Source organism: Gadus chalcogrammus, chromosome 12, assembly GCF_026213295.1.
Source record: "Gadus chalcogrammus isolate NIFS_2021 chromosome 12, NIFS_Gcha_1.0, whole genome shotgun sequence".
Classification (NCBI taxonomy): domain Eukaryota; kingdom Metazoa; phylum Chordata; class Actinopteri; order Gadiformes; family Gadidae; genus Gadus; species Gadus chalcogrammus.
This window is the reverse complement of record NC_079423.1, coordinates 31,573,205-31,593,219: the sequence shown is the minus strand read 5'-3', so window position 1 is coordinate 31,593,219 and position 20,015 is coordinate 31,573,205. Positions and strand designations below refer to the sequence as shown.

General features: G+C 46.0%; 2 protein-coding genes across 7 annotated transcripts; one reads left to right on the top strand and one right to left on the bottom strand.

The window, feature by feature from the left end:
* Positions 1 to 502: 502 nt before the first annotated feature.
* Positions 503 to 16,347, top strand: fam102bb (family with sequence similarity 102 member Bb). Of its 2 annotated transcripts, XM_056604017.1 has the most exons (12): positions 503 to 792; positions 5,121 to 5,241; positions 5,713 to 5,742; positions 6,033 to 6,149; positions 6,391 to 6,437; positions 7,425 to 7,519; positions 9,466 to 9,564; positions 9,956 to 10,048; positions 12,539 to 12,770; positions 13,228 to 13,364; positions 13,809 to 13,878; positions 14,268 to 14,663. In XM_056604017.1, exons 1-12 carry the CDS (start codon positions 647 to 649, stop codon positions 14,308 to 14,310), a joined length of 1,230 nt encoding a protein of 409 aa, XP_056459992.1. In that variant the 5' UTR covers positions 503 to 646; the 3' UTR covers positions 14,311 to 14,663. The 2 variants fall into 2 exon arrangements, with proteins under 2 accessions (XP_056459992.1, XP_056459993.1); XM_056604018.1 differs by lacking the exon at positions 9,956 to 10,048 and having other exon boundaries at positions 14,268 to 16,347.
* On the bottom strand, positions 16,093 to 19,807 carry henmt1 (HEN methyltransferase 1). Of its 5 annotated transcripts, none has more exons than XR_008897102.1 (10): positions 19,497 to 19,807; positions 19,264 to 19,376; positions 18,952 to 19,086; positions 18,124 to 18,306; positions 17,649 to 17,832; positions 17,370 to 17,568; positions 17,105 to 17,204; positions 16,756 to 16,904; positions 16,448 to 16,617; positions 16,093 to 16,240 (listed from the first exon to the last, which is right to left on the bottom strand). XR_008897102.1 is itself a non-coding variant. In XM_056604015.1 (10 exons), the coding sequence occupies exons 1-9, from the start codon at positions 19,581 to 19,583 to the stop codon at positions 16,523 to 16,525; spliced, it is 1,221 nt and encodes a 406-aa protein (XP_056459990.1). In that variant the 5' UTR covers positions 19,584 to 19,807; the 3' UTR covers positions 16,093 to 16,240; positions 16,512 to 16,522. The 5 variants fall into 5 exon arrangements, 3 of the variants coding, with proteins under 3 accessions (XP_056459990.1, XP_056459989.1, XP_056459991.1); XR_008897103.1 differs by having other exon boundaries at positions 17,400 to 17,568; positions 19,497 to 19,803; XM_056604015.1 differs by having other exon boundaries at positions 16,512 to 16,617; positions 16,756 to 16,880.
* Positions 19,808 to 20,015: the final 208 nt, after the last annotated feature.

Sequence of the window (20,015 nt, the reverse complement as noted above, 5' to 3'; positions counted from 1 at the left end):
CAACAGAGGGCGAAAGAGACGTGAGAATGTGACGTTTGTAAACAATCGCTTGCCCCGCCCTTTTTTTCCAAAGTAAAAGTATGAAATGTGAAGTTTCTTTTCATAAACTGCTCCTCAGTACTCGCTTCGATGTGTGACATTTAGCAATAGATTGAATCCAAACTTTTTTGTGGGATTTGATTGTTATTATTGTGCGGGTAGATTCCCAAATGAAAATAAATAAATAACTGAATGAATGAATGAATGAAAGTCGACAGACTAACAAAGAAATGGCAATACATTTGAACACAGCTACCTAAAGATACATAATACAATACATGGCAAAATCCAACCCGCAGTGTTGAATTTCTCTCACTCTATAAACCATAACAAAGTTCGCTTTTATTTTAAAAGGAAGACACCGGATGTGGTCGGCCTCCTTCCAGTATTGCCAGATTGGGCCCGATTTTGGGCAGTTTTCCCGCCAATATTGGGCGGGATATCGGGCCCAATCTGGCAACGCTGCCTCATCCCTGGAGCTCTCGCTGTGGTCTTCGTGGGCAGTTCGGTTCGTTCTCTGCACACCGTAGATTAAAACACAATGGGGCTGTAATGCATGCAACCGCAGAGGTAACACGACCCTCTCGACACATAAAGTAAACCTTGTATGGATTTCATGATGATGAAGAAGAAGAAATTCAAGTTCAAGGTGGACTTCGAGCTGGACGAGCTGTCGTCGGTCCCTTTCGTGAACGGCGTTCTGTTCTGCAAGGTCCGGCTGCTGGACGGGGGCTTCTCCGAGGAGTCATCCCGGTGAGGAGAACCAGGGTCCTACCTTCCATTACATAACCATATTATATTATATATTACAATATCAGAGTTAGAATGTCTACCCAGTCGTCTAGCCTCAGAGCTAACCCCTAGCCGAATGGCTGTGAGGAGAGTACCGCTGATCAGCTGTTCTCGCAGCATCACAGGAGGAGATAACAGGATAGGATTGATTTTCCATTATAATGTGGCAGTATAGTTTGGAAAAAGTGAGTATCATATACTGTATATTGGACAAAGTACAATTATTTACCCATGCTCTGATACCCAGACCAGTTGACGTTACTGTAATGCTGTGATATCGCTTTACCATCGTTGTTCTTGTCGGAACTCTTGGATGTGAGTTGCAATTTCTTTACGTGCTCCTTTGGGTGTTTGGAGAATTCCCCCAAAATCAAGTCCCTCATCTCAATAGATTCAGAGCTAACACCTAGCCCAATTGCTATGAGGATTTTATTGTCTTTCATTTCCAGTTTCATTAACTCCCTTGCATAGACCACGACGTCTAATATAACTATAGCATTAGTAATAACATTGCTATAACAGTGTATTGTTAACATTAACGTCTCGTCCAGGTCTGCATGTCGTTCAATTCAAGTTAATTAAATGAACTGTTAAATATTTAGTTTATGATAATGCTGATAATTCATCAATGGAGTTTCAGTTATTATCACTTTTCTTATTATTTGTTATTAGCTGGTCTGCAGTCATTAAGAATTGTATGGTGAACTAGTACAAATTCCACAAGCTCAGGCTATACGGTTTCAGAGACCGTTTCCAGTCATACACTGTTGCCATTATACTCAGTAACCCTAATTGTTTAGTCTATGGTTCATCCTCAGTGTTTCAGCCAGGACAATGCTGTAATTTGGTGTTAAAGCCATCATACGTCATATACAAACTGTATACAAATCAATTATGAAAGAACAATTTCTCGAGTAGACCTTTCTCAAAGCAGACCTGCGGTCTAATGGTGATATTTGTCGCATTCTCAAGGATGATGCTGCACTTTTGAGCCTGAACTATGCCTGTGAGCCTTGTCTTTGACAAACATCCAGGTTTCATATTACTTGCCATTTCTAGTCAGGGTTGGAAAAATGTGTATTTAGACATAGGCAGTTCGTCCGTTTGCTCTCCTATAATTGTTATTAGAACTGTACAAATTTTGCTGACTACAATTCCAACATAGTATAGTGGTTACTAAAGTAATGTGTATATTACTTTTCAAAACCCATTTCAGAGACATTTAGCGCATTATGCCCGCAAAAGCTTTTCTGGGAATACACGATCCCTATTCCATAGTATTACTAGAATTTCCAGCATAAAGAAATCAATATAAACATTTTATTTTGAAGTTGTACGGCCAGAGACCGTGGGAGACAGCGGGAGTAACCGCAGCAGACTGGAAGCAGAATGGAGAGTAGGTGGGAGACAGATCTTCACTTGGGGAATCGGCCGGCTCCTAGAAATCGACACCACACTGCATCCTCACTGAGGTTCACATCGGACAGGAAGGGCTTGTACTTTAGTCCCCAGCATCCACTTTATCTCAAAATTCATGGTCATAATCCATTGGTTTATGTTAATTTGATCTGACACATTTCCTTGAATTTCCATGATTTTTCACACTCCCTTATGTTGACGAGTTATTGAGTCATCAAGCGGGCGACCCATGTGTTTCTGTATTCTTGACAACAAACCCTGGGCCAGTAACATGCACAGTGTTGGTTTGATCCCAGTTTAGTTGATTGTGAGATCAGTGGCTCTCTTAATCATTGTGTTAATCCATAGTTGCAGCCAAGCTGCTCTTTCTCTGTCTTCTTGAACATTTCCCAAGTATTCAATCATTCAGCTCCAACCTTCAAAAGAGTCAATATTTCACTCTAGCCATGAGTCACACCAGTGAAGCATGCACTGCTCTATCTTATCTTCTCTTTTGGCAGGACTTCTGCCTGGGAGACACATTTCCCTCGCTAGTAAAAATGTAGCATCAAAGTTCCACAGCGGCAAGGCAGGGTGACATAATACAAAACCTTCAGAGAATCTGGGTCACAGTGAGACGGAAAAGAATGGGCACCTTTTGATGGGTTACACCTATCCTGGAAACCAGACAGATCTGTGAGCTCATGTTTTATTTGCTCTGGCATATGCTTCTGGCCCCCGTCCCAATAGGTTTGGCCAATCAGAACTGCTTATCTAATATACAGTGAGTTTAATACGATGACTGTTCACGGGACACTCTATGGGAGCACCACTATCTCTGTTATATCTATCTCTCTATCTTTATCTCTTATCTCTATCCGTCTGCATTGTTTAACATGGATTTTTTTTGGATTTATAAATAACCTCTATTTATCCCATTCTGACAATCCGGAATAGTATGGGGAGAAGGAGGTGTGTATGAAGCAGTGATGGTGGGGGGGGGGGGGGGGGGGGGGGGGGGCAGATGTAAGGCCATCTGGATGGTCGGAATGCTACTCACATTCTCATGCTCTATTTTCCTCTCCTTTTGCTTTCTCTCTTGCTCGGTCTCTCTTGCATACAGCTCTGTTTGGCACTAACCTTCATCTTAAGGAATAGCTGTTCTCTCTTTCTTATAGACAAACACACGCGCACACATGTACCCAAACGCACACCCACGTACCCAAATGCACACACGCACACCCAAACGCACGTATTGAATAGGTGGGGTGCAGGATCTTGACTTGAATCAGCGGTTATGTTACCATGCACCGTCCTCCTCTCCCAGATGGTTTCACAATGAGGATGATGAATTTGCCATCAGTTCTTAAATAAAACACTAGAATGGAAACACAACTACATATTTTGCAGTAAATCGATCGGAACTGGTTAAATGGACTATATAAAAGAATCCCGATATTCTGGTATCAGTTTTATTTTATTAGGGATTTGCTTATTTTATTGAGATTAAATGCTGAAATGTGGCCTTGTCCAGAGTCTGAGTTTACGTGTTTATAACAAGTCAAATGTGGAAATCTAATTGTTCAGCTTAGGGAAACCATTTCACTGCCAGCTTGTAGTAATTAAAATCGTCCACAAATACAGATGCCTCTCTAATTTCATCTGTACAAGATATAATGATTAGACCAATAATGTTATAGAACTCCAATATGGCGGCTGGGCATGACAAACTTCGAGACTTACAGGATTTGGTTAGAACTAAACCCCACATTGTCAAAATATAAGTAGAAGAAGTATCTGCTGATGGCTTGGTGTCTGTATTGTAAGCACACTATAAATTAAGAACATTTTCATTGATCGTTTCGTTGCATTCAATTTGAAAGCAATCAGTGTTAAATGTTGACGTAGCATCGATGTCAATGCTCCTATACAGGATGGAAGGATTGTCAGTCTTGCTGGACAGACAACAGGATCTCTGTAAGGCAACGTTCTATGAGTGCCGTTAGTGGAAGGGGAAATCATAGTGGAAATGCTAATGTATAAAGCAGGGGTCACCAACCTTTTTGAACCTGGGAGCTCCTTCATGGGCACTGAGTCATACAAAGGGCACCCAGTCTGATACACTAACACATTTGCACAGTTTGCCTTTAGTTATATATTACTATTAATGATTAATGCTACTCATCTCTGTGAAGACATGTTAATTAATTAAGTCATGTTAATGATTTCTCACAATAATTATCAACTATGACTTAAAAAAGGTGGGAAAGGTTTGGATATTATTGCCTGCAGCAGCAGTTACCTGAAGCAGTGAGAACTGAAGCCTCCAGACTCGTGACGTCCATAATCATATCCTGTGGTTGTAGCTTTTAGAGGAAATCAAAAACCCCGTACCAAGAATGAGAGCGTCATGCACTGTGCCTACAGTACCAAGCCACACAGGAAATGGTAGATAGCTAGATAAGACCAGTCTTTTCGGTGTGTGTGTTTTTATTCAAGATGTAGGGTCTTTTATAATGCACAGGAACTATTTAGCGGCTGTCTTTGAGGCACATTTGGTCTAGGAGGCACTGCGGTGTCTGTCACTTTCCATACCTCCATATGTCTATTGACTATATTTTGACTGGTTTTCTGTACATTTTGCATTTGACACACACATATTCAAACACCGACGGGGGAGTCGACCACGCAGGGCGACAGCCGGCTCGTCAGGAGCAGTCAGGGTGAGGCGTCTCGCTCAGGGACACCTCGACACTCCGCTAGGAGGAGCCGGGGATCGAACCAGCGACCTTCCGGTGACCAGCCGACCCGCTCCGCCTCCTGAGCTTCTGTACCCCAGCGTCGTCGTCCTCCTGACCGTGTCCTGTGTCTCTTGTGCCGGGCTCATCCAGGGAGGCGGTGCAGGCCAACTGCGTCCACTGGAAGAAGCGCCTCTCCTTCCCCTGCAAGATGAGCGCCAGCGCGGGCACCGGCGTCCTGGACCCCTGCGTGTGTCGCGTGTCGGTCAGAAAGGTACCGCAGCCCAGGCCGGCTCCTCCCAGCTCTCACCGCCGCATCGGCTTTTGGTTGCAGGGCGCCCCCGGTGGTTCACCGGGTGGAGCGCGTACCATCAAGGCCCAGCCCTGACCGCAGCGACCCGGGTTTGATTCCTGCCCGTGGTCCTTTGCTGCATGTCTTCCCTCTCTCTCCCACACCTTCCTTTCTTACTGTACAATAAAAAGGACAAGTCGGTTCGACCCGATGGAAGGTGTGATGTAGCTTGTTGACCTAAAGGTCGTCCAAAGTGCATTGGATTTTATGACTCCATGTTGTAAACCATGGATGTACTGTGAAGGGGGATTTGCTATCCATGTCCTAGCCCTCACATAGTGCGTGCGGGTACGTGAACCCTTGGTTTTAAATCATGCGGGTATCAAATGTCATGAGGAAGGTGATGTGCAAACACAGCAGCGACATTTTCTTTTTTTTTATGATCTCTTCTAGGAGCTGAAAGGTGGAAAGGCGTATGCAAAGGTACACACACACACACACACACACACACACACACACACACACACACACACACACACACACACACACACACACACACACACACACACACACACACACAGGGTGGTTGGCCATCAGGGAAGGCGTGGAGCTCTAACCAGCAGGCTAATTGCAAAATCATATTTTATTCATTTGCATTAATTATGGATGGATGATCGTGGGAAAGGTGTCCTGTGTTCTCTGCATCCTCCCACATCAGTATAATGTTATATGTGCAAATCTAAATCTCTCTCTCTCTCTCTCTCTTTCCCCAGCTGGGGTTTGCCGACCTGAATCTGGCAGAGTTTGCGGGGTCGGGAAGCACGACCCGTCGATGTCTGCTGGAAGGCTACGATACCAAAAACACTCGACAAGACAACTCCATCCTCAAGGTACTTCCGGTGGGAGGCAAGGTGGAACGTCAAAGATATGTTTGACTGTCACTTGCTAGAATGTATGATTCATATTATTATGTTTTAATTCATACAAATATAACAGTAAAATGCGATGTATGTATTAAAGCTACATAAAGCCCAAATAGAAAAAATATTATAGCAATATCTGTATATACTACAACATACGACAAGAGCAGCCTTTTAATCAATTAATTCATTTTATTATATTCTATCCTAGGTTGTCATCAGCACACAACTCATGTCCGGAGACCCCTGTTTTAAAACGTGAGTAAAACACTCCGTTCATCCTATGAAGGAAATAATTCTGCAACTAAGGATGTTTTTCATGTTTTTCATGTGATGTGAATGTGGTTGTGGAGTATTTAGTTAAGTCACTGTTTGATTGGGAAGTTAAGAGCACAACTAGATGGAAGGTAGCATTGATTAAAGGAATTATTGAACCTTCGAACAACGAACGTGTTTAATTGTATCCATCCAGGACTATAACCTTAATCTGATCATTGGTGCTCAAAAGGGCAAAAAATACTCAAATCTAACCCAAACACCATCTCTTGTATATTATTGTGAGCAAGATGCAAAAATGACTGAGATTGCATTTCAGAGTGAGGCGTGATTAATCTTGGTTTGGTGCTGCTGCTGTTGTATGAACCTTTTGTAAATTCTCAATTTAAACTGCAAGAGGGTTTTAGATGCAAATGTTTTGGTAGTCTTCTGTTCTTTGTTGTGAAGCTATTTCAAGAATGTCATAAGCGCACTAAATCACTCTTTAGGCTGAGGTGGTTGCACTTGTCGCTCATGGCGTCTGGGAATGTTAAATAATACTTTGTATACCGCAGAAGAGTTTCCAGACTGTAGTGTGAGGCAAAAGTATATCACTGCTTTTATGTATTTATTTACTTAAAAAAACACGTGCAAGGAACAGGTCTTTGTTTTAAAAAGTACACTTTATGACATTTTTCCCTTTCAACAGTGGCCAAAATGACTTGATTTCACTGAGACTTGACGAAATGCTTAAGTGACCAAACTAGCTGAATAATGTTCCCCCCCAAATTTGCATGTTGATTTATTGGGTGCTTGGGAGCACAAAAATGTGTCAGGACTAGGAATGCTAACCGATGACCGTTTGACCGACCGTTTAACCGATTCATCTTGTCGTGTGTGTGTGTGTGTGTGTGTGTGTGTGTGTGTGTGTGTGTGTGTGTGTGTGTGTGTGTGTGTGTGTGTGTGTGTGTGTGTGTGTGTGTGTGTTAGGCCCCCGTCCACGGCCACTGTGATCGGGATCCAAGGAGACGCAGAGAGTCTCTTGGAGGACAGGAAGGGGGGAGACACCCAGAAAGCCGGCCCTGGTGAGACTTCAATGGCTTTCTCCTTTATGTTCTGCTCAACCAAGCTGCAATGAAACCCGTTACATAGCATTAAGGTGACCCTTTGAGTCTGCTGAGCTGTAGTGTTGATGGCACTGGGTAGTAGAGAAGCCACAAGCGAAATTACATCATTTTGCGAGCGCTTCTGAAGTTTGTAGTTTTTTTCTTAGTACACTGATTGGCCAATGCGACGCTTACACTTTCATGATATCCATTTATAGAAACAATTATGAGCGGTCATGTGCTGCTATATCCTTTCTTTTTATAGTCCTGGCTTAATTGATTAAGGAGCAATACAGCCCAGTCAAAAGATCCCTAATCAGATGAAACATTCTTAATTCCACATATTTATAGAGGATTATACAATTCTGACACAGGGCTGAAGAGTTTTTATTCGTCAAGTAGTTTTCTGTTTTCTGTTTCTGTTGAAACTGCTGTTGCAGATGAGAGAGAAACCATCATTGACTTAGTTCCGTCTATTATTTGATGTAGCTGTGGTGGCCAGTTCCCCTGTTGCACTCGTTGTTCTGTTTGTGTCATCACTCAGTGCAGCAAAACCTTCTGCAATTGGGCTTTGACACATTGACGGATAGTGGCTTCTTTGGTTTTAGAGCTTATACTCACCGGACTGCTATTGATTTTGTGTCCGATGTGTCTGTGAGTTACAGGGCTTACGTACGTGTGCGCAGTGTTCTGTACTGAGTGCTTACATATGTGTGCGCAATGTGCTTTATCCTCATCATTCCCAATGTCTTCCTGCTCCCCGCCTCCCGCTCTCTTTCCATTAGTTGATCATGTTTGCGTGCTCTGCGCTTGTCTCTCTTGAAGGCCTCAGATGCATGTTGGTTTGTTATGTTCTGTCATTTATAATTTACACTAGCTCTCTTTTTCAGAAACCATGCAATCTGCTCTGACCCCGTGGGCGGGCTTGGATTTAAAAATAGAAGTGTGTGTGTGTGTGTGTGTGTATGTGTGTGCGCACACACAATGCATGTACTATGTATGAGTAGGCGTGCGGTGATGCCTCACTAAAACGTGTCCCTTCACACTGCTTGTGTGTGTGTGTGTGTGTGTGTACATGTGCCTCTTAATTTTGCAGGAAGATTGCATGTATGGTTGTCGATCAATTTGCTAGCATCAGATATAGATTAGATGTTGAGATGGGGTATTGGCGGGTGCAAATGTGCACCTTTTTAGATGCTGCCATCTCAAAGCTTATACACCAACCTAAAGTGACAGCATGCTAGACGGATGTTGCATATACTGTGGCTTTCACAGTATCGGCCTCTCTGGAACAAATCGGTCTCCATTCAACCGTCAGCGACTTCTGAACAGCGAACCAACCACCTGTTTCCGAATTCATATCTAAGTCGAGTCAAGTCAATTTTACTTATAAAGAACATTTAAATACAACCAGAGTTGACCCAAAGCGCTTAACATGGCAAAATAGGGAAGAGTAAATAAAAAGTAGTAAGAAGTCAAAGAAAGTTAAACAATGGGGAAAGGAGGGGGTGTTAAGGGTTGTTAAAAGCAAGAAAGAAAAGGTAGGTTTTTAAGTTGGCACGGTTGGTAGAGGCCTACACAGGGGGTGGAAGGGTGGAGCACGGGCACGGTTCAGCAGCGCGGGGCGGGCCCAGATCGGGGCTCACCGGTCCTGGTGCGTGTTCAATTCAATTTTATTTGTCCAGCCCTTAATCCCCATTAAGGTCTCAAAGGGCTCAACGTTATTTATGACACCCCCCTTTTGCCCCCACAAGGGCAGGAAGAAACTCCCTTGAATCAGCAAGGAAGAAACCTTGAGGCTAAACGCATAGTGGGGGGATCCGTCCTTCCAGGGATGGCCGGGAGTGCCATGGGGGCCATGATTGACACACAGGTAAATACATGCACAACGTGTTAAACTGACGACGGGGTGTGACCCCCTGCAGAGGTCCGTGAGGCGAGGTGCAGCTCCGTCCCGGAGGAGCTGGCCGGCTGCGGACACTCCAGGACCTCCAGCTACGCCAGCCAGCAGTCCAAGCTCTCAGGTAGCCCGAACACCGTCAGTCCCTCTGGACCCATCCTCACCGTGACCCCATCAGTGTCACACTGGACCCTTCCTCACCGTCAACCCCAACAGAGTCCCACGGACTCTTCCTCACCGTCACCCCAACCCCAACAGTGCCACACTGGACCCCTTCCTCATCATCACCCCAACAGAGTCACACTGGACTCATGCATGTCGCTGGCTCAATTTGACTTTTGTGTTCATGTTTCCAATTCCTTTATGATGAGAATGAATTGGCGTGAATGTGCTTCCGTGCTGTGGATGATTATGTTCTAGTGTCAGAATATTTTGATGATCCAAACGAATGCCCGATAATTGTGCAACGTGCGATCCATTGAACCCAGGCTGTCTCATACCTGTGCCTCCTGCAGAGCCTGCTCAGCCTGAACCCCAGGGCAGCACGGGTTCACCGGGTTGTTTTCATGGGGTGCAGCGACCCGTGTGTTTTAGGGTGCATTCAAACGGTAAGACATATGGAGGGGCGTCTTAATGAATGAAACACAACAGACTTAACGGGGTACTACACACATCGGGGACCCCTTAGGGGTAGGGGGGGAAGAGGGAAACTAATTGTGTGCCACTTTCCAAAATCATGGGTGTAATAAACTGTGTTGCATACTGGCTGCCACCAATTAGTCGTTTTGCATCCCTTCTCTACGTCGTCGGCCTGTAGAAGGAACGGCATGTTGGCTATGAGCTGACAACCAACAGACGGGAGAGTCCCATGGACTGGACGCATTGGGGGGACCTCCGTCTGGTGCCCCCCTCGCCCTCTGGCCTCGTTATGTCACCGAGTGTCGGCACGCAGTGCCCTACATCCACAGCCACGTCTCAGTAGTGAGGCGCAACAATGGCGCCGTTGTGTTATGATGCATTTAACAATTATTGGTAACACTTATAATAAGGTGCCATAATAAATAGCAAACCTATCATTACCTAACCCTTTGTTAATATTTGTTAATTGTTAACAAAATATCTATTTGGCACAACTTAATAGTTTTTTCATCATTAATGAAATATTAGTTGATTGCATAACCCTAACTCACGACCCTATCCCTAACCCTAACCAGCGTCAATCGGTGGTCAGTGAAAAAAAACTATTAACTTGTGTCAAATAGATATTTTAATAACTATTAACAAAGGGTTAGGTAATGACTAGTTTTGCTATTTATTATGGCACCTTATTATAAAGTGTTACCCAATTATTGAATAATTGTTTTCGGATATACTACACGTGAACATTTCAAAAATAAACAAGATAACACTTTTTGCCGGGATTTATTTGTTTTTATTAGCGTGACGAGACGACCGTCACACTATATCCCGAGTTTGAGATCTCAATCATGGGTATTGCCCAATATCCCGAGATAGCGAACCAATCAAATTGCGCCATCTTAGGAGGTTCACGTGTAGCACATCAGCTTGTCGTCAAAACACAGTATACCTTCGCCCCCTGACGTCGCACAAAAGTGATGCAAAACGTGTCCTTCCTATTCCAAACGGCATAATCACACATGTTGAAACCCTTCCCTAGTTCCCCCAAAGGGACCCTGAAAGTGTTTAACCTGGAGTCCCCCTTTAATACTTGAGACCCGGGGGATCCGTGTGTTGAAAGACCGCCGAGGGCTGAATCACACCGGGTGATTCTGATGGTATTTGAAGGCCGGAGGGGGTGGTGATGGTGGTGGTGGTGGTGGGAGGGGGTCTTCCTGTTTACCGTCTCTCCGCGGCCGTCCTCATGTGCCCTTCTCCGGTTTCCACCTCAGTCCGTGCTTAGCAGGCCGGCCACTCCCTGGACAGACTCCTTTGTGTCCTCGGTGGTTGGATCACATTCTCTAGTGTGGGTGTGGGGGTCGTTCTTCAAATGAAGACAATCATTTTGAAGGCGTTTTCCTTTGGTCATTTAATTGTATTTAGTCCTTTTATCGCCATGGAGGATTGACACCAAGTACTGGTACTGGTTTGGACTGTTCTGTTCATTAAGTGTTACACAACAGCAGACATTGAAGTGGTTCAGGACTATGTGCTGACATCTCTGAGCATGTTTGGTCAGTCACCTCCAGAATCAAAAGGGATTCTGCCGCATAAAAACCAAACAAAATGATAGCCAGCTGTTTGAGACAGAGAGCTCCAGCTCCGACACGGATGGACGGGAACCTTAGAAGAGAGGATAGAGCAGGGATTGGGTTATCCTCCTTTTCCAATTACAATCCATCAATGAGAAATGCTCACATCTTTGCCCACCAATCTGCCGTTCCAGGCGGATCAAATCCCTGTTATTATAGTAGGCCGAGGAGGCTCTGGTAGAGCCTGTAAAGGCATTCCAATAACTACACTGAGTTTTTTTTAATGAGTATTATGTGATTGAAGAAGACAAGCGACCTAATCTGTTTGACGTACTACCTAATCTGTAGGGATAAGATAATGATAAAGTATACCTTAATGTATACTGAAAGAGGTGTGCTGTAAATTTCTTTCCCATATAAATACGGATGATTGCTTGGCTCCCAAATCAGGACTTCTGACATGTGAATATTTAACTGTTCATACTTTAATCTTTCCTACAATTGGATTCTTTCCATAAGCATATAGAGAATAAAAATGGACGGCATTTAGTAGGGCTGGGCCATTTGGGCTAAAAATAGAATCAGATTTTTTCAAACCAAACCCGATTAATGATTTTAATCAATTTTTTATGTATTTTATTTGAAGAATAGCAATGATTAACAAAAGCAAAATAAACAACACACATCTCCCACTCTGCCGCCTGCCTCAGTTTAAGATGTTGGAATAAACGTGTTGTGCTGCTGCTTTTGGTTGCAACAAACTCTACACACTAACTTCCTTCAGCGCATGCTGCCATGTTGATATTTAACTTATTTCACTGCTCTAGCGTGCAGCGCGTTCCCCTCTCGGACGCGCCCTGACGAAGCCCCCTTGTGGTCCCTCTGCAGGCTACAGCACGGGCCACTCGCGCTCCTCCAGCCTGTCGGAGTTCAACCACCGCCGGAACCACTCGGTGGGCAGCACCTCCACGGGCATCGGCAGCATCCCGGAGCCCGCCGACGACCGCGAGAGCAGGCCCTGCCACGCCCTGCACGAGCACCCCGCCCTGCCCCCCCCCTCCAGCACCCCGGGGGGGGCCACCCCGGTCCGTAGCGCCTCGTCCTGTGAGCGCCTCAACAGGTGGGTGGCGCTCGTCATAGCCGTCAGAGGGATGGATGCTCTGGGGGAGACTATGGGACACGGGGGGGGGGGGGGGGGGGGGGGGGAAGACTCCTATGTAAAGTGTAAAGATAATGAAACTAAATTCAAATCAATAAATAGTTGTCGTTGACCTATTATACAACCAGGTGTGAGTGTGATTAGGCCTTACAAGCCGTTTGAAAAATCGGCCTCTTCTGACATCACTAGTGGGCGTGTCCACCTAGATGTGTGCTGGATAGATAAGGAGCGTTTGCTACAGTCCACTGGGTAGGCTGGTAGACTGATCTACCCAGCGCACATCTAGGTGGACACGCCCACCTGGTAAGAAGAAGAGGCATAATAGGTCACTATATCTATATCTATCAACCTCTATTGTGGAGCTATTGAATGGCCAGGCTACAGCAGTGTGTCGTCGTCCCCCCCCCCCCCCGAGCAGACACCCAGTGAAGCAGGACTCCATGGAGTCCCAGCTGAAGAGGATGGACGACACCCGGGTGGACGCCGACGACGTGGTGGAGAAGATCCTCCAGGGACAGGACTTCACCCCCAACCTGCTGGACTCCAGCACCGAGGGTAACCCCACAACTCCATCACTCACCGAGGACACGGGGGCAGACGTTTGGAGATATTTGAATGAAGGAATGTTACATATATCTTTTAATTTGCAGATATTGGGCAACTTAATAAAGCCATTGTGTAAGGGAAGATAACCAACGCCTCTGGTGTTAAACAAGGATGGGTCGGGCTACCAGTGTTGCCAGATTGGGCCAGATTTCCCACCCAATCTGGCAACACTGCAGGCTAATGCTAGTGACACCGTGTCCTCTGGAAATCAGCCAATCCCGACGCAGCCTCGCTCTCGAAGTCTCTCATCACTGACAAATAGGGAGCTGCGCCGCCGTCAATACGGGGGTTATTTTTAGATCGCCTGGCAACCGGCTGCTCCTGAAGACCCGATTGCGCGTCCGCTCTCTCCACTAACTGAATCTGGCCCAACTATCGTCTCCTCTCTTTCAGAGGAAGGCCTGCGTCTCTTCGTGGGGCCGGGAGGAAGCACGGCCCTCGGAAGTCATCACCTGCCCACCAGGTGAGTGGGGCAGTGCTCAGTGGGGGGGCAATTATCACTCTCCCCCTCCCCTCCCCCAATCTCCCCCTCCCATTGTCAATATGGTAGCAAGCGTTAGAGCTAAGAACCAGCTGTCGCCTAACTATAGTATTAGCTGTCCAAGGATCTACAGTTTAGCTGTGTAATTTCCGTGGTGGCAAACAAACTATTTAAGCATATTTTCATGAAAAAAAGATCGAAGTCGCTCTGAACCGAATGTAGTTGTGCGTACTGTACTCCTTTGTTCCTGAGAGAGAGAACAGTAGCCTGCATTGTGAGCCTCTGTTCCACGGTGGCTAATTGCCCTCCCCCCCCCCCCCTCCCCTCTCTCCCCCTCTCTCCCCCTTTCTCCCTCTCTCTCCCCCTCACAGGGTCGGAGCTGGAGCGTACGAGCAGGTGGTCATCAAACGTTGAGCCAAGCGTCCACCACCCCAGGACCAGTAGCGCTGTCTTACTACCAACACACACATATCTGAGCAACACCTTGCTTTGTCTATTCAAAATGACCAGCAGAGGCCCACTGCAACAGTGCCCCCTGGTGGTCAAGCAGAGGCGGGAGACCCTGGGTCGGTTGTAAGGGGTGGGGGCCACCTAAATGTTTATCCGCCAATATATTTTAGCAGATTGAATCCTACCAAATGTATGACCGCTGAAGGCCATGAAAATAGATCTCTCATACGCACCTTTTCATATGAGCAGTCATTAGACGGTTTCCCTCTTCTCCCCACTACTGGAGCCAGGTGTCAGTAATGCTATTGATTAGCAGAGGGGGGGGGGGGGGGGGGGGGGTTCCACCAATAGACAGCACTATTCCATGCCCCTCACCACAATACATTCCATAAGCCGTCCACGCTTTTATTTTGGCACAGTGACGTCTCTGGACTAGCGTTTAAATAAGAAAAAAAATAGTATTTTATATTACCTGTACGCTGCTTGGAAGTTGTACGCCCTCCCGCCACTCTCTCGTCTGTGTTTTGACACATGGTGATGTCTTGCAGTGAGCCGCCTCCGTCATGGTAAGACCACTGGTTAGCTGTTCTCTGGTGACTTGACACCGATGACGTAAGCAAAGCTTCTCGTCTCACATCTCGTCAGCGGTTTGGTTTTGACAGTGGTCTGTATTCAGACGAGGACTCGTGAAATAGTCCGCTGCCGCTGTCATGAATGAGCGTCACATGACACCCCGTAATAAACACGTCTCATAGTGAAGCACCGCAGCAGCACTACATTAGCATGTGTTGCTAAAAACCACGATCCATTATCCTCGTTATTTGGTTTTTGTGCTCCTCCCAATCAAGCCACATCTATAAGCTACAAGATGAAGGGGTCACAACAACCCAACACCCCCCCCCCCCCCCCCCCCCCGTTGGGCCTGTTCTGGCAGACATGTTCACATGGTTAACCAGTGACAATGGTACTTCCCTGTCCCCTTTGACAAAGCCATATAAGGGGCCGCTATACACGCCCCAACCATAACCACGATTTACGTATTTAACGTATTTAAATCCCTCTGCACAAAGTGTCATTAACGTCGTACTTTAACCCGCTTAACGTTGTGGTAAAATGTGTACGTGTGTGTCTCCATATTTTTGTATGTTGGGGAAAGCCGTGTTGCGCGTTACTCAGTATGGCCGTTGTCTTCAGTAGATGTCTCCTTCTCCTCTCCCCTGGGCTTCGGTCAGAGGACCACCCCCTGTAATTCATCCACTCATCTCTGTGCCATCCTTTGTTTGAAAAATGCCTTGTTGGAAGGAACCCGTTTGATTTAACCGTTCAGCATTTGAAGTACTCCCAAGATTCATTAGTGTTTGCAAATGTCACCGATACATTCGCTGAGTTGCGTTTTCACCAAGTAACACTCGGAGCCTGATTGCTGTTATTACATTGTTGTTTGTATCGAGGAAAATGAATCACTTCTTTTTTTTTGTTTTGTTGTTCCCGTGGAGACGGGCAGATTCTGGTACTGAACATGTTGTTACAAACATGGTTGCTTCTTCTCTTCTGTGAAGCTGTGCTTATAAATGGAGCTGTTGACTGTATTCTTCTGTAAAGTGGCGTTCTTCGCTGTCTCGACAGTGTCTGTGTTTCTCCCCTTTCGCAGAGCAAGTTCTTTTTGACCAACGTTTTACTTACTTTTAACAAGTGTACTACTGTATGCTTTGGTTGTGTACCATGCACTGTTTAATTAAAAAGGTGTAAAAAAAACAAAAACTGCAGTGTCTCAAGAACAGGTCTTTATTGGGGAATGGTTTTCCTGACAGTGTAACTTTTATATTGGGTGTGTGAAGCAAGGCTCCACCAAGCATTGCAGGAGGATATGTGGTCACTCAAAAGTGGGCGTCTCCTGGAAAACAAAGACTGGTCTTTAGAAAAGTCAGGGTGAGGTGTCCTGCTCAAAGACATCAAGACTCAGCTAGGAGGAGCCGGGAATCGAACTAGCAGGTTCTAGGTTACCAGTCAACCCGCTCTACCTCCTGAGTTTCTTTCTCCATGCAATTTAAATTGTGTGTAATGTAGACAATTTTGCATTAAAGATATTGTGAATTATTACCTTAACACTAAAGAACTACTTTCCAGGCTAGAACACTGATGAGCTTCGACATGGCCTGGTATACCTGTGGGGTGATCAGAGGCTCTCCCACATCTCTTCCTCTACTGCATGGTGGCAGGCTGGGTCCATTCTATTGGTGTACTCTGGCTCCTCCTCACTGACCTCTTCCCCTGAGAGGAAAGCAGAGGAACACGGTTATTACTGGTATCATAATGCATACATTCATCAATACCCATGAGAGCAATACATGATGGAGTCATTGCAGCGTATAAAGCGGGTGAAACCAATCAACATGAGCACATGAATACCTTCATCCAGAACCACAGCGAACCCGTCCTGGCTCAGTCTGACCAGTGGGTCGTCGGCTATGAAGAGCCTCAGACGAGCCAGGGATCCACTCAGGTCTCTGATCCGGGGGCAGCAGGACCACACTCTGCGCAGAGGAACACACACACATCTGGGGGGGGGGGGGGGGGTCGCGGCAAGTAGAACGAAATTAACAAACTCAGAAAACCTCTAGAGCAAATCATCCCCTATGCAGCTGCTCTTCTTTTGATAATGGGATCGGACACATATGGAGCACCAATTACTTAAGCAATAACAATTGTTTATTTACGAACCCAAGTGAGAAAAAAGCAACAACAAAGCATTCCGTACCGGCCCTGTCTGTAGGACTCCAGCTGCCCTCTGCTGGTCATCTTGACATCCTCCCACCCGTGGGTTCCCTCTCCGTCAAAGACGCTTTCCTCAAACTCATCTGCAGAAGGACAAAGCTTTGGATTGGGAAAAGTATAACAAAATGGTGGCCCGCCGTTACTCCCTTCCTGTTCAGACAAGAGGTTTTACAGGACGGCAAAAACTGAATTCCAGCGTCGCCGTGGAACACATGGAGAAGCTAACATCCAGAAAACATTCTCTTAACGTTGAGGTTTGCAGGTGTCCCTCGGGTCACCTGTCGGCTCCGTCTCTGCCCTGTCCGGCTCTGTGTGACTCCAGCCTTCGTCCCCGTCCTCCGTCCTCCTCCTTCGGGAGAGCTGGTAAGCCCAGTGGAGGACCTCACTCACCAGACACCCCCGCAGGACGTTGTTATCACACAGACTGGGGTAGGACACGCTGTAGAGCTGGAAGAACCCAGACAACCAGACCATCAGGGAGGGGTGAGCTAGCCTGTCACGCTACCTCACACCGATGAGCTGCTTACAAGCTTGTAGGAAAAGATCTCCCCGGTGTCACCGCTGGACGCCGGAGCACCGCCGCCCGGGGACAGCCTCCGGAACACGGCGATCTGCGTACAGAAGCCCACCCGGAGGTGCAGGTGAGGTACTGCCTGCCCCACGCCCGTGAACTCTGCCTCGTAGCCGTACCGCCCACATGCCTTCAGGGCCCTGCGGAGACAAAGAGAAATCTGTGTGAGTGGCGAGTTTCACTTTGTTTCTCTTGATGTTTATCTTGACGATCATGTGACTGGATGGAGGAGGTCATCTGCAAGAGTGTAATTGCGGCAAAAACTCTCGGGCCCCAGTAGTAAACTGTCAAAAAGTTATAATCGGTTCGAATCAACATCTTGTGTCTTATTTCTGAAAGCTTCATCCGTTCACAATCAGTTTTCTTTGGTAGAATATCAAGAAACAGCGCAAACAATTAAACCTTAGCCATATTGAATGACAACCACTAACCATGACTGGAACTCAGCTCGGGTCCACTCAAACTTATGGTCGGAGTTCCTGAAGCCAGGCATTCTGGGAAAGAGCGGGTTGAATTCGACGTTCGGGGTACTGACAATGGCCGTCCCTGGGGTCATGTAGCCAAACAGCACCTCGGTGAAGCCCTCCACAGCGTCCAGATGGAGATGCTCGATGCTGGGATGGGGGGGGGGGGGAATCAAAGTGAGAAACACGGAAAAGTAATGCCTTCCAAAGCATCCATACAAAGGCATTGAAAGCATGGACGCGTTGCCGTGATATGTCGACGTGGCCGTCATATTTGAGGACTGTAAACAAATACAACGGAAACGGAGCGGGGGAGACGAGTTCCTTCTGGATAATAAGCACCATAACGTTTACACTCCTCAACCCATTTCAATTAGACTTTTTTCTAGGTTCCTATTAAAATCAAATTGTATAAAATCCAAAAAAAATGTGTTTTATTCTCCAAGTTGTTCATGAACACAACTCTGTTCAGATACGTAGACGGTGCTTTTCAAATAGAACAATCAACGCCTTCTGTTACTTGTAATTGTTTACAGGTATTAGCATCTACCATATGGCATAGAAGTTGGCTTCAAAATGCAGTATACATTATGATTAGTATACATTATGACTACATATTGTAGTGAGTAGATATATTCTTTTATATTTGTTTGTGTGAGAATATTTAGCTACACACTGAGCGCAAGAGAGAAGTTTGATGCCTGATGCATTTTAGACCGCACCCTCATAGAAACGGCTGAGGAAGAGAAGGAAGGAAAATGCGATAATAGTCTCAGCTGAGCCTGGTCTTCTTACAGTTCTATGCTGGTCACCAGATCAAATCCTCGGAGCCTGGCATCCTTCTGTGTGACGGAGCCGTGATACAGTTCAATGCTCAGTGGAGATGCTCCCGGCTGCAGGTAGTCAGTTGGGAGAGGTGCCAATTCATGCCTGCAAATAAATAACAGTTCCAAGCTCTTCTGATAATGTGAAACGTGATTTATATACCGGTAGGGTGCATCGTGGGTCTTTTAAGGATACAATAAAACTTCTGGTCAATACTATGTGTGTGAAGGATTTAAATGTTATTGTGCAGAGATCAAATAAAATATCGGATTTAGAATGTACATTTTCTTCTTCATCGAGTCGCTCTTAAGGTCCACCCCACAAAGTAGTTCGATTTCACGGTGAAACTTGAGTTTCCTCAGTAGTGAACAGTCATTGCATCCCAAATCCACAACCTGGTGCACAACAAAAAGTTACGGTAGATCAGTGACAATGGTATTGAATTGATAAATGTTTATTAGCAAAGGGACGTTAGATGCTAAAGTGATCGCCACAGGATCCCCAGTGTTACTCACCTTTTTAGGTTTGTGTGTCTTCACAAAGTCGATCACATATTGGTGCCTCTGTGTGTTGACCGACGGGTTGAAACGGGGCTCCCCCATGATTACGGTAGGTCTTAATTGCTGTGGTGTTGCTTGCCTGGGTCGTCTGGTCCCGTCAGCCACGTGACGCACAATCCAGGGTCAAACCAATTCAACAACCAAGGGTCAAACCAATTAAAGAACCCAGGGTCAAACTAATTCAACAACAACCATGGGTCAAACTAATTCAACAACCGGGGTCAAACTAATTCAACAACCATGGGTCAAACTAATTCAACAACCCAGGGTCAAACCAATTGAACCACCCAAGGTCAAACCAACGCAACAGTCCAGGGTCAAACCAATTGAACCAGTCCGCCCACTGACGAGCGGCTGGCGAACAACCACTTTTCGAAAAATGGCCTTTGGGTCTACCATGGGGTCTACGCATGAGTTTACATAGGAATGAATGGACGCCATTTTATTTATTTTTGTTTAAATTAATATTGATAT